The 14,505-nt window shown below is 44.7% G+C and overlaps 1 protein-coding gene across 3 annotated transcripts; it reads right to left on the bottom strand.

Annotated features, from left to right (window-relative positions):
- Window positions 1–6,904: 6,904 nt before the first annotated feature.
- On the bottom strand, window positions 6,905–14,004 carry LOC139321826 (uncharacterized). 3 transcript variants are annotated; one of them, XM_070950734.1, is made up of 2 exons: window positions 13,832–14,004; window positions 6,905–11,228 (listed from the first exon to the last, which is right to left on the bottom strand). In XM_070950734.1, the coding sequence occupies exon 2, from the start codon at window positions 11,138–11,140 to the stop codon at window positions 9,419–9,421; it is 1,722 nt and encodes a 573-aa protein (XP_070806835.1). In that variant the 5' UTR covers window positions 11,141–11,228; window positions 13,832–14,004; the 3' UTR covers window positions 6,905–9,418. The 3 variants fall into 3 exon arrangements, 2 of the variants coding, with proteins under 2 accessions (XP_070806835.1, XP_070806834.1); XM_070950733.1 differs by having other exon boundaries at window positions 6,905–11,181; XR_011600813.1 differs by lacking the exon at window positions 6,905–11,228 and adding an exon at window positions 13,145–13,582.
- Between the last annotated feature and the right edge of the window lie 501 nt (window positions 14,005–14,505).

Genomic DNA, 14,505 nt, shown 5'->3' with positions numbered 1-14,505 from the left:
AAGAACACTACATTCTTTTGAATGTATTCGTTTCTTAAGTGCTGCCTATCCTAATTAAATTCATGTTTCGCTAAGCCACCATTAATTTTGGCTGCTCAGATGAACAAAACATGTTTTATTTAAGGCTGATTGTGCGATGTGACCTTCCATTGCATTCACAGGGACTGGATAGGTCTATATTCACAAAATAGGATGGATGTGTTTGCACATGTAGTAAGTTACAATTGGGGGAGTGGGGGGAGCATCACCCAGCCAATATGCATGTGTATAATATCTCCATCCCACCCAAAATTAAAATGATAAACAATGAGCAAAATTTCTACAAGCAGTGAAGCGTTTCGCAAAATGACTGGGTTTCTATAACATACTGTAGGAAGTTAGCACCCACCCCTTTCCTAGAAGAATGAAATATTTTAGGAAATATTAAAAAGGCAGAATATTATATTTCCCTGGATGAGAAATGGAGAAGCATGTTTTAAAGATGAAGCAGCTCCCATCTTCCTGCCCCCACCCTTTGTCAATGGAACATCATCTGCAACACAATAGGACCCATCTAGCAACCAAAACTCACCACATGGCACCTGGGAAGATTACATCAGCCAGCAAGGCTAGCTAAGACCCCCGCCCCCTGGGAGTCTGACAACCAATCAGGATACTCTTTCTGGGCCCCAGGAAGTTCAAAGCAAGAGAGGGCATAAAACCCGGGGACTCACTGCGTCTCGGCCCTTTTCTGTTCAGGAACTCAAGCCATGTGATCCTGTCCACCATCAAAGCATCTTTCCAAGCAGTCTCCATGTTTCCAGTGTCTTTTTCCCCACTTGGAGCTGAACCCAGAAGGATATTTCTTCCTACAATACTAAACCTAGACTTTGGTTTTTCACAATGCTCAGCATATGTGAACCATATACAGGTAGTCTTCGACTTACAACAATTCATTTAGTTACCATTCAAAATTACAACGGCACTGAAAAAAAGTGATTTATGACCGTTTTTTCAGTTACGACCATTGTGGCATCCTCATGGTCAGTGTGTACATTCGGATGCTTGACAACAGAGTCATTTTTATGTCATGGGATCATGCGATCCCCTTTTTGCGGCCTCCTGACAAGCAAAGTCAATGGGTTGTGAGGACAACTCATTGGAACAGAAGTTGCCTTCAGAAAGAAGTTGTAGGTGCTCCCATCACTGGAGGTTTTTAAGGAAAGACTGGACAGCCATTGGGGGTTGGACTAGAAGACCTCCAAGGTCCCTTCCAGCTCTATTCTGATTAAACTTTTGCGTGGGGACTTTAGTTCTAGCCTGCTTTTGCTGCAACCAATAACCCTTCGTAAAAGAACCTATCACTTCAAACAAATGGAGTCGAGGGTCTTTCTTTCCTAGGGACCCAGCTGGGGCAGGTCTGACACCCATTTTGAAAAGGATAAGGGATCATGCCACTAAAGGGCAGCTGTGATTGACATTACTGGGCATGCTCCAAAGTGAAGTCCAACTGTTTACAAACCCTTGAGCGTGAATTCTTGTTGCTGTTCCCAATCTGTCCACCAGAGGGGGTCAGTAGCTGCCAGAAATTTCTAAACCTCTGCTAAAATACGGTAAACCTGAGTTTGCAGTTCTCAAAGTTGCCAAGCCTTCACACACAAGAAACCTCTATGCCTTCTGTTTAATGCTTAAGACAAGTTTGAAAAAGCCCCGGAGTCTTTTTTTCGTTGGGGGCGTTACTTGGAACCCCGACATTAGTATTGCTTTGGGAAATCTGGATATAACCTGCGAACTTAGCGAAAGCAAGATGTTGAGACTGGGGGAAAAGTGCGAAGAAGAGCAACTAAGACGATTAACGTCCTGGAGACAAAAACCTATGAAGAACGGCTGCAGGAATTGGGCATGTCTAGTTTAAAGAAAAGAAGGACCAGGGGGAATATGATAGCGGTCTTCCAGTATTTGAGGGGCTGTCATAAAGAAGAGGGGGTCAGCCTATTTTCCAAAGCACCAGAAGGCAGGACAAGAAGCAATGGGTGGAAACTAATAAGGAGAGAAGCAACCTGGAATTAAGGAGAAACTTCCTTGCAGTGAGAACAATTAACCAGGGGAACTGCTTGCCACCAGAAGCTGTGGGTGCTTCATCACTAGAGGTTTTTTAAAAAAGAATGGACAGCCACCTGTCTGAAATGTTGTAGGGCCGTGATGGCGAACCTATGGCACGCGTGCCACAGGTGGCACGCGGAACCATATCTGTGGGCACGCGAGCGTTGCCATAGCTCAGTTCCAGCACACATGTGCACACCAGCCAGCTAATTTTTGGGCCTTCTGAGCCTACCAGAAGTCAGGAAAGGGCAGTTTCCGGCCTCCAGAGGGCCTCTGGGGGAGTGGGGAAGGCTGTTTTCACCCTCCCCAGGCTCCAAGAAAGCCTCTGGAGCCTGGGGAGAGCAGAAAACGGGCCTTCTGGTCCCATCGTGCCATCGCGTGCCAAAAGCGGGGGAGCGCGGAGTGGTTGTGCACGCATGCACAGGGGGAGGGGTGCGTTGAATTATGGGTGTGGGTCTGCATGCACGCGACCCCCCCACGCTCCCCACGCTTTTGGCACACAACAGCAAAAAGGTTAGCCATCACTGTTATAGGATCTCCTGCTTGAGCAGGGGGATGGACTAGAAGACCTCCAAGGTCCCTTCCCTCTATTCTGATTTAACGTTTTGCGCAGGAAGGCAGAGCTGAAGAAGCTTCTTGGATGAGAAGCGAAACGTCTTCGAAGAAAAACCAGAAAGTCCAGTTGCCTCTTGAAAAAGCACCTTAGGGACGTGTACGGTTAAGAGTTTGCGAGACTCAGTTTAGGGGAGGGATACAGACGTGACGAAGATAATTGTGTTCTTCCTGCTGCTCTTCCTCTCCATTATGGAATGTGAAGCCCGGCTGTAGCCAGTAGCTCAGGTATGGTTTGAGGGCTGGGCAGTCATCACTTCTGCAGATCGCCTGGTGGTGACTCACCCAGAGGATGCAGAGCACGGGGCGGCACTCCTGATTTCTGCTGAGGGTGACGTGAACCAGAATTCACCTCCCAGTTTGCACGTCGCGCAGTCTGTAGATGATGAAGACGATTGGGATGGCACAGACTGAGTGGGTAGGAGGTTGGAGGCGGCTACCCAAACGCCAATGGAAGCAGGATTTCCCTCCCAACCCAAGTTACCGGTTTCCCTTGACAAGGGTAGGTTTGCTCATCACTAGATTAGTCCCGAGAACTAACGGCTGTATTCAGAGGTCATGCTAATTCTCCCCCGTTTTAACCAGGATTAGGCTGAGTGTATGATTTAGCTAAGGTGCAACCAGCTCAGCCGAGTTTGAATCGGGCAAACCCAGAACATGATGTAACACAGGAACCAAGGTGGATGTGTTATATAGGAACTTAACCCATGAATCATAAATGAATGTTGTGCAATATTGAGGGGGGCTTGTGTAACTCGTCTGCCAGAGGTGCTTTCTATATAGAAGTTAAGACTAGATAGCCTGGATGGTCTCTTCCAACTCTGTTTCTGTGGTTCTCTTTAAAATTGGGTTTTCAGTTCAATTGTATAGAATGTGAAGCAGAGGTGGTATTCAGCCAGTTCGCGTGAACCGTTGGCAGAAATTTGGCCAAGGTCGCCGAACTGGTAGCAATGGCCAGCTGGCCACGCCCCTGAACCGGTCCCCCGGTCGCCGCTCACTCGTCCCGCCCGCCATGTTCATCACCGTGTTCTTTGCATACGCGCATCCCATTGCCTTGCAAGTCCAATAGGATGCGCATGCGCGAAGAACATGGTGGCGACAGGAGCAGCTTTTTCCGCAACCTCCAGTATTTTTTGGCGGCCTGCGGCCAGCTGCCACAAAGTAGCTCTCAAAGAGGCTTCTTTGCCAGCCGCTATCCAGCATCGGTGGCTGGCTGGGGGCTGCCAAAAACTCCGGTCAGCTTGCCTTCCGGACTCTGGACCAGATGCCGCAGTCTGAACAAAGAGGTGGTGGGGGGGAGGAAGCGGGGCTAGGGCTGGGGCCTCTAAAGGAGGGGAAACGGCGACTGGTGAAGGGATGGTGGGGGTAGATAGGTGGAAATTTCAAAAAAAATCCTGCCTTTTCCTGTGGGGTGTGGCTAGGTGGGGGGAGGGTCATATGGCTGAGTGAGGTCAAGCTGGCCAAGCCCACTCAGTCATCTGCCCATCTAGCCACGCCCACTGAACCGTTAGCGAAAATTTTTGAAACCCACCACTGATGTGAAGGATGTTTGTGTTTTATTTTTATAGTTATAATGTACACTGAAGATGGCATTTAATTTCGTTGTACGAGGTGCAATGACAATAAATTAACTTAACTAAAAAAAAATAAGATTATATCATTTTTGGTTCCATGTATTGTAGGAACAAGTTCCCAATAGAGGTAGTCCTCAATTTACAAACCACATTAAGCTCAACATTTAGGTTACTGAGAAATTGTAGAGTGATTTTTGCCTCATTTTATGACTTTTCTTGCCGCAATTCTTAAGTGAACCATTGCAGTTGTTAGTAACATGGTTGTTAAGTGAATCTGATTGCCTTGTTGACTTTGCTTGTCAAGTTACAAAAGGGGATCATGTGGCCCTGGGACACTGCAACTGTCGTAGGTATGAGTCAGTTGGCAAGCATCTAAATTTTGATCACGTGACCAGGGGGAATGATGCAGTGGTCATGTGAAAAATGGTCATCGGTCACTTTTTTCAGTGCTGTTTTAACTCTGAACGGTCAGTAAGCGAACTGTTGTTAAGTCGAGGACCACCTGTATCTAAGCCAGTATGTTATTTACCTGGAACATGACATGTTCTGGGAACAGAACCGTTGCATTTCAGCAACCTGGATTTCGAAGTTAGGATATTGTATGGATCCAACCATTATCTGAAGCCAAGCAGGGGTTGAACAGAGTTTGTGGTTTCCATTCATCACACACCACTTCCTGTTGGACTGTGTCACAGGTGGGCGGGATCCGAGTCCCAAACTGGCATCAGAAGCAGGTCTGGAGGTCCCTGGGAAGCTCGTGACTCATCCTCTGGTTCAGCCTTGCTAGAAGCAGCTTCCAGCTCAGGGAAACAAATGTGTTTTTTTTTTTTTTTCACACCGGCTTCATCCTTTGGTATGATGTTTGATGTGGAAACAACATCTGCTGTAAAGGATTTTTAACACAATGTGCCGGCATTTCGGTTTTTCAGCTTGATCTTCCATCTCTCCTTCCTCTCCCACTTTTGATTGGCGGGTCGTATGAAGAAAAGCCATTTTAGGCAGAAATGATCTAATATATTTATTGTTGAGGGCTCAAACCAGCTTGCAAAGTTCACTGACGCCTGAGTCAGCTATCTTGTGGTCACAAACATCCATAAAATCTGGTACAGATATTTGTTCCCTGCTTGTACATTTAATCCAATCAGATTACAGCAGGGAGCTGCATTCACAGGTTAGACTTGATTTGTGTTCCTCTTGGGAGCACTTTTTATGGTTTTCTGTTTATTTTATATAAAGCCATATAAATAGGTTTAGTCAATAACGGAGTTAGGAAAATTGTACACACACGACATATGAGAAACGATTAACCATCCTACAATAAATACCCTTTACATTACTGGCTGCTTAAAACACAGTGACGTATTTTCAACCAGCCACCTTAACTAATAAGGTAAAGGTAAAGGTAAAGGTTCCCCTCGCACATATGTGCTAGTCGTTCCCGACTCTAGGGGGCGGTGCTCATCTCCGTTTCAAAGCCGAAGAGCCAGTGCTGTCTGAAGACGTCTCCGTGGTCATGTGGCCGGCATGACTCAACGCCAAAGGCGCCCGGAACGCTGTTCCCTTCCCACCAAAGGCAGTCCCTATTTTTCTACTTGCATTTTTTTACGTGCTTTCGAACTGCTAGGTTGGCAGAAGCTGGGACAAGTCACGGAACTCACCCCGTTACACGGCACTAGGGATTTGAACCTCTGAACTGCCGGACCTTTCGATTGACAAGCTCAGCGTCTTAGCCACTGAGCCACCGCGTCCCTTTTTCTCACTACTGGATTGCATTTTGTTAGCTTGTGTTTTTCAACTTCTTTCTGAATCTTGAGCCCATCTTCTAAAGTGCTGACTATTCCTAATAATAGCTTGGTGTCATCTGAAAAATTGACGAGTTCCCCTTCTATCATTCTAAATTGTTATCAAGATGTTGAAGAATCCTGGGGTTCACCACTGCATACTCCTCTCCATAAAGCTGTAGTTCTATTGAGGACTAGATGCTGAATGGGGTTTGCCAGCCAGTTACAGATTCATCTGTCTACCTCACATTTTTCTGTATTATTAAGAATTAGTAAGTATATTGTCAAGATGGATTATAGTTATCACCTAAGCCAGGGGTCAGCAACCTGTGGCTCTGGAGCCGCATGTGGCTCTTTCATCCCTCTACTGCAGCTCCGTCACTCAAAATATGTGTCACAACCGCCAACATGCAACACCCACTGGCACACAATTTATAGAGCTTTTCAACCCCCAGTAGGTTTCAGCAGAAAACAGAACGTTTAATTCGACTACATATGCTAGTTTTGTGGCCACTCAAGAAATAGTCAGGCACGGAAGGGTTTTGTGGCTCCCGGTGTTTTCTTTTCTGTGGGAAACGGGTCCAAATGGCTCTCTGAGTGTTTAAGGTTGCCGACCCCTGACCTAAGCTATTATGGAATTCCTGAAATTAACTTTTCACTGATGGGCCTTTGGACTTCAAAATATGCTGAATTCAATTCTTATCATGTACAGCTAGCAATAGCCTGCTGGTTGTGGTTAATGGGTATTGGAGTCCAATATACAATATATGAAGTACACCCAAGACTAACTTTAAACATGAACGAAAATGATTTTTCACTTTTGCTATAAAGTTCATAATAAATGACACACCATAATCAGCAAAATGTTCCATTTGTTATTTTCTCCAAGCATGTAATATAACTCCAATTAACTGTTGATGACCATAGTTATAATTTCATTTTTAAAATGTATTTGCCTCTAAGTTTTCCCACCTTCCAAGGCATTAATTCCAATTTTGCTATTTTACATCTCTACATTTCACAGATTTTAGTATCTATGAATATTAATATCTGTGGAGAAGCAAGGAATGGGGACTTCAGCACTTTAAATTCAAATATTTAATTGTGAATGATTTTGTAATGTGCTTATTTTATTTAAATCTACATAGGTAGTCCTCAACTTACAGCAATTCATTTAGTGACTGTTCAAAGTTACAACAGCACTGAAAATAAGTGACTTGACCGTTTTTCAGTTACGACCTTTGCAGCATCCCCATGATCATATAATCAAAATTGGGACACTTGGCAACTGGTTCCAGTTTATGACCTTTGCAATGTCCTGGGGTCATGTGATCCCCTTTTGCGACCTTTTGCAAGCAAAGTCAATGGGGAAGCCTGATAAAATTCAACAAACTTGTTACTAACTTAACAACCATAGTGATTCACTTAACAACAGTAGTAAGGAAGGTCATAAAATGGGGCAAAACTCACTTAACAAAGTCTGGCTTAACATAAATTTTGGGCTTCATTGTCGTAAATCGAGGACTACCTGTATTTACACTACTTTACTAATTTGGTGTATAAAGGGCCACTTTTAAAAAAATAAAACAATGCCCACTTTTCTCTTTCTTTCCTTTTTGGAAAGTTGCACTTCTTACCACTTTTCTGATTCATTTTGAGGATTTGACTACCGTTTAAATGACCTCTGCTAGCTTCCAGGCAGCATAATCGGTCCTGCACCACAGAAATAGTTGAGCCCAGGCCTGATACTGTGGTTGAGTACTGTGTCATTTTATTAAAGAGTCTTAATAATACAGGGTCCATTATATGGCACTGGGAATCTCTCTGGGCTTGATGGATTTCTAAAAAGATCAGTGCCTTGGTGGTTCATCCGTAGTCTCTGTTTTGTCCTGCTCAGCTTAGCTGCTCTGATGTTCTTTGAATGAGAAGTCTTCTATAACTTCTGGCAAGTTACTTAGCTCATAAACCAGCTCTCTTTCTAAGCCAGATGTGGCTGTTGCCTTTGCCAGATTTAGAATAGAATAACAGAGTTGGAAGGGACCTTGGAGGTCTTCTAGTCCAACCCCCCTACTCAGGCAGGAAACCCTATACAATTTCAAATGGTTATCCAATCTCTTCTTGAAAACTTCCAGTGTTGGAGCATTTACAATTTCTGGAGGCAAGTTGTTCCACTGGTTAATTGTTCTAACTGTCAGGAAATTTCTCCTTCGTTCTAAGTTGCTTCTCTCCTTGATTAGTTTCCACCCATTGCTTCTTGTCCTGCTTTCAGGTGCTTTGGAGAATAAGTTGACTCCCTCTTCTCTGTGGCAGCCCCTGAGTTATTGGAACTTGGCTATCATCTCTCCCCTAGTCCTTCTTTTCATTAAACTAGACATACCCAATTTCTCCAAGGGCAAAAAGAAGGGGGAGGGGGGAAATAAGGGGATTTTTTTTGCCTTAAAGCCCCTTCAAAGTCTTTTTTCAAAGAAGCACTAATTGGTAAAATAACGTAAAGAAAGGGCTTTTTTTTATCCATCGGTGCAGCTATTAAGCAATGAAAGAGGGTTAGCTTTTCAGGGGTTAAATGCTCTTAGCTTGGAAATGGATTGAAGTCTCAGCTCCTTAAAAGATTGCTGCTTTTCAGATGTTATTAAACCTTTACAGCAGAGCTCAGGCAGAAAATCACAGATTGCAGAACATCTTGCTCTGTGCTTACTCTGTGAGCCTGCCAACTTCGTGACATCGCAAAACTGCCTTCGAAAGTAAAAAAAAAAAATAACTTCAAAAAAAGAATTTCTCCCTTCAATTTTGCAATCAATCCCAAACCTGGTTCAATGAAAAGATTTCTGAATCAGTAATGAGGTTAAAGGCCACGACTAATGACAAAAACAGAACAACAGTCACTGACGCTTCTAATTATAGATGATACTCTAAAGCAGGAATCTTCAGCCCCCCCTGTCCATGGAATGGCACTAATCTGTGGCATGCCAGAAACTGGGCCATGCAAACAAGCAAAGCCCCATCCACGGGATGCAGGCAGGCATGTGAAACCATTCCCCCTTCAGTCCACAGAAAAACCATTCTCCGTGGAATTGGTCCCTGGTGCCCAATGGCAACCCTGAACCCTCCAAGATGGCCTCAGCCATGTTCACTTCAGGTTACTTGGAACGCTGACACCCAAAAAGATGGGGGGGCTGCTGCCCTAAAGCTCTACCGTGCACAGATGGTACACCCCCAAAAGACACATTGCCTTTTTCTGTCTCTTCCTATGGCATGTAGGTGCATGTCTCTTTAGAGCAAAGCATGCACAAAAATGTTTCCAAAAGTTATTTTTAAAATTAAATGGTAGGCTGTTCGAACAGGTCCTTTCCTTGACCCGCAGGTCTTGTATCAATGAAAAGAAGTGCTCCATTCCATATTTACACTGTGGGAGGGGATCGCGAAGAAGAACTGTGCAATTTTTAAGAGTTCTGAATAGCATTCGATGGCTTTAGCCTTCAGGAAGTATTTGGTCCACTTTTGATGTGAAAGCAGATGCTGGAATTCTTCTTCATCGCTGGAAGCTTCCACAAATTTTTTCAGGTTGTTGAACTGGTCAAAACACCTGATGTCATCAATCTCTATGCCTTTCTCAATCAAATATGTTATACATGCTTCCACGTCACTCCAGCTCGGTGTATCACTCAGGGCCATCCAGGCGAAGCAGGAAAACTCTTGCAGGGACGCCATCCACATCTCCAGGTAGTCGATGCAGTTACTGTAGAGGCGACGCACGGCATCGGAGAAGGCGTCACATCCCGCCTCCAGCCCCTCCTTGCGCTTGTCTGCAAGCATCCCCTTCACCGTCAACGACATGAAGTTCTGGGCTCTACGGTCAAGCAGGATGGTGTGCACGGAGTCCAGCGTCTTCATCACCTCCACCAGGGAGTTATTTTCCCGCTCCATCTCTTCGATGTGCAAATGGAAGGCGTTCATCAGCGAGTGCATGTGCCAGAGGTAGAGCTCGCCAAACTCGTGCTCGAAGAAGCTCTTGAGCACGGCGGGCGGGTTGCTCTGGCCCAAGAAGAAGGACTTCAGGGCCGAGTGCATCTGGAGCAGCTTCGTGATGCCGGGGAACAAGGACAGCCAGCGGGTCCTGCTGTGGGAGAGCAGCCGCTTGTATTCCACCTCCACAAACTCGCAGTATTCGTGCAGGGGCTCCGTCCGCACCGCGTAGATGTGGAAGTACTGGTAGATCTTTAGGATGATGTTCTCAACGTCCACCTCCAGGGCGTCTGCTCCGTGGTGGATGCAGTTGTGCAGAATGTGGGCAGGGCAGTACACCCCAATCAACGTCTCTCTCTGGAGGGATTTCTTCAGCTTGGCCAACACAGTCCTCGCCTCCTCGTCTTGCCGAAGTTCACCAAACATGGTGTTGCAGTTGTCCCCCGCGAAGGCCACGCACTTCTGAAGCAATCTGTGTTTCTTAAGAGCTTTGACAAGAGAGTCCGAAATGTCCATCTCGGTGGGACTTTCCTGAAGTTCCAGGAGTTTGGTCTTCAAGCCGCCGTTCCTGTAGTCATAGTATTGGATGAGGACAGGGACCATTTTCAGGGCCCTGTGGCTACTGTCATCTATAGCCACCCCGCAGAAAGGGATGCCGTGTTCCTCCAAGGCCTTCAGGTCGAGGCTCACTGCATGCTGGGCAAGCACAGAGTTCTCAAGACTTTCTGTCCTGCTCCGGGTGTTGGAAAATTTTTGCGCTATCTCTGCATCAGGAAATATTTTTCTGAACAAGTCAGACGTGCGGCCTGTTGATTTGTAGCTGTTGCAACTTGGGATGGTGTGCAAGGGTAGCGTGCTGTCTGCTGCAGCAAGAGCATCCTCGGCTTTCGTGCCTGGAGTCCCCAAAAATTCGGTCAGTTTTGCAGACCAGCTGTCTCCTCCAAGAGCTTTCTTGTGCTTTTCAGAGGACATGTGGTACTCCAGATCACTGGCACCTTTATGTGCAACTGACACAAACGTGCCAGCTTTGCAGACCAAGCACTCTGCTTCATAGTCATCTCTTCCTTTGCGAAAATGAGGATATTTCTGCTTCAGTTTGTCAGTAAAGACGCACTTTCGCTTAGGCATTTTCTATCTTCAGTTTGGCTCACAAACTGATCCTAGGAACACTGCAGCAACCAGGTACAAGAACAAAGTCAGGAAAGGTAGATGAACTCTAAAGATCAATAAATTCAATTGATATATTCTGTTTCATATTAAATATTTATTCTACACACATTTATTATGTTTATAATTAGAAATAAATTATTTTGTTACCAAAACTAGTATAGGCTGAAGGATGCCCGCTTATTTAAGGTTAAGCCTAGCAGCTGTCTTAATTTTGATATTCAATGTTCAGAGGATCATTCTTGAGACATTGTGCTCCTCAGCTTATTCTGATCAGTTTCAATTTTCAATTTTGAAGAAATGTCTTTTTGTTGTTCTGTCACTTAAAATAGTTACAAACTGCAACAAGATTTTCCCATATCTAGGGGAATAGAAGTCAGGTGAGATTCTCTAGTAAGAGGAAGTGTTTCTGACCTGTATCCTTTTTGGTGAATGGATCTCATTATGTATCTATGTATCTTATGTATCATTACGAGCCTAAAATACTGTTGGATACTTTCTGTCAAGCATATTGTAGGAATACAACTATTGTCTTAACATTGTATTACACGTGTACATAATATACATAGTATGGATTATGTCACCTTGGTTTAGACTCAACTATGTTGTATAAAGCAAGGCAGTGTCATATACATTATTAGTTCAAGGAAAATTAACTTCACTTCTGTAGGGAGTGTGATTATACAGGCAGAGTTTTGGGTTGCCGTTTAAAAGAGGTTGTAGTAGTGTGAGAACATAAGGGACTGCATTCAAGGCCTTTCTCAGATAACAGGCATGCGTTCATCCCAGACTCATGCCAACTTCTGCATCAATGAAATGAAGTTGAGTGATAAGTGACATATTAAACCAAAAAGAGGCTCAAACGTCTTCCTTACGATATTTGGGTTTCCATATCTCAGAAAAAAGATATAAAACCATGCATAACTCAGAAAAAGTGCACAGGGAGATTATCAAGATAGCACGTCATTAATTTGTGGAAGTCATTGCCACAAAATGTGAAACTGAGTACATTAAAGGAAGAGGTCTATCAAGGACTATTGCAATTGAAGAGTGTAACTAAGAGATACATGGGAAGAGAGGGGGCAGGGGAGGAAAGGACCCCCAAGGCCGCATGAAGAACCAACACTGCCTTGGCCCAATTTAGCACAGCATCTCCTATGACTCCTATAACCAGGGTTCCCTGGGAATAAACTAATGCCGGACTAGTCAAATGACAGATGTTGCTAAATGGTCCAATTTTGTGTTCTCAGGTCACCCTTACTTGCTCCTCGATCCATCATAAATTATTGGAGGGGAAAAAGGTTTCCTTGTGAAAAAAAATCTTCCTTTTTCCTGCAACAGCTGTTTGGGATTTAAGTCAGGGAAAGCTGGTTCAGGCCCAGAAAATGCTAAATAAAGCATCCCTGATAACTACCCCAAATATCTTGGTTTTATAGAGATAGGATTCTGCACCAGAAAATGGGGCCACAAATACAGGCTTTTTCTCCTGCTATTTCTGCTGTCCACACCTCCTCCCCAAATGCCATCATCTTTTATTCTGAGGGCGAAAAGTGAATTCCAGGCATAATCACATTGAGATTTTAGTTACTGTATCTATGAGGCAGGAAAAAACAGAGAAGCAAAGAAGGTGATGACGATGAAGAATATTTTATATTTGAATGGGTGTGCAGAGAGCTTTCTCTCCCCCCCCCATCTCAGAAAATTAAGTTTTCCAGCACAAATCTGCTCACGTTAACAAATTCTGATCAGTTGGGCACTTCTGTGAGCTTCTACTAGCAATTGCATATATTAGGCCATGCATTTTATAAGCCCATCTGTTGAATCATCTGCTTGGTTTCCCTCATTAAAGCAAACGGAACTGTTTCAATAAACACATTGTGATCTTAGCACTACCTCTCTCTGGGATCTAGCTGGAAACTGACAAGATTCTCTGCCCCCAAACCACAGACCCGAACCAAGCCACCTCATCCTCCCACTCTTATCCTAGATACAAGATCCCACCTTTTATTGCTAACATGGCCATGGACACAAAGCAGATACTGCACGGAGAAAAACATTTAGTTGAACCCTGGACCTTTCTTGGCCAAATGCCTATTTCCCCAATGGATATATATGCCTTCGTGTTATCATCTTTTATTAGGATTTATGGTCTGCTTTTTTTTACAGGGGGAAAAAATAGTACTCATAACTTAGATAAAAATATTCAATGAAGCACAGGATGCATTTGCCTCTCTTAAGATTCGTTCCATGCCTTCAACCCTCTTTCTTTCGATCTTTATCACATTCCTTCAGTCTCAACTTCTTTTCTGCTTTGTGATCCTTGGGGCGGAGTGGGTTCTTTCGTATTGATCGCTGGGCCATCAAAGAGCTTTCGAGATGTTTTTACAACGGTATTGCTAGACTCTTGAGATCGACAATAAATTAACGCAACACCGGACAACCACATCAAATAGAAAAAAGAGGCAAAGGGAAGGGAAGCCACATCTGGGTGCAAAGTCCAGACCATCGAACAAGGATACAGGGCTTTCTGTATTCTGTTTGCTGGCCACTTAGTGGCTGCCTGGATTCTTGCAAGCAGTCCCACAGGTCCAGGCACTCCTTAAAGAGGGTGCCCCCCCCGCCCCGCCAACCCCTTGCGCCTGTTAATCTCACCTCATAGAAGGCAGGTACACAGAGAAAGCTCTGGATACCTTCTTTCCTTTCGGTGCCCTCCAAAACTCCTGGAACTGAACTCTCACACATCCACACATTCATCATACGCACAAGCTCGGATGGAGGAAAATTCCATGCAGCTCCAGGGAGTCGGTGATGATGGGGGTGGGGGGTGGGGGGGTGGAGTGGAGGGGAAGAGGAAGTAAAACAAGATCCGGCTGCTGATTCGCCATCTTGCAGATCCTCCCCCTCCAAGCCACCACAAATAGCTGCATGGTACAGAATGCAATCGAAATTGGGGGGAGGGGGGAGCCCCCACCCTTAGGGTGAGTTTGCACATTTATATAATTCTGCAGTTGCTGTTGTCAGAACAGGCGAGGCATTCTGTTTGGAAAACCAACACATGCGCACAAAAGTTCTTTTTTCTTCTGGATGTATACAACACAGCAAATCCGGAACGAAAGGAGAGAGAGGCTGGATTTCTAAATCCCTCTAAATAAACAAAAGAACAAAATATTGACTGTTTTTCTTTTTTACTTCTTGCATGACTCGGTCTTCCAGATGCCTTGTGCAACAGGTTCCCACCCAACCCCCTCAGTCACAGAAACTACATGCCCCACATCAGTTAAGCATGGCCTTTACCCCAGTCTGTACCTTATGCATAGGCATCTGAC

The sequence above is a fragment of the Pituophis catenifer genome, unplaced genomic scaffold (assembly GCF_029215685.1).
Source record: "Pituophis catenifer annectens isolate HBS135680 unplaced genomic scaffold, rPitCat1.0.hap2 SCAF_10, whole genome shotgun sequence".
Taxonomy (NCBI): Eukaryota; Metazoa; Chordata; class Lepidosauria; order Squamata; family Colubridae; genus Pituophis; species Pituophis catenifer.
This window is presented reverse-complemented; position numbering and strand designations above follow the sequence as displayed.

Coding starts and splice junctions, on each gene's coding strand:
- LOC139321826 (XM_070950734.1), bottom strand. CDS start 11,140: ATGCCTAAGCGAAAGTGCGTCTTTACTGACAAACTGAAGCAGAAATAT.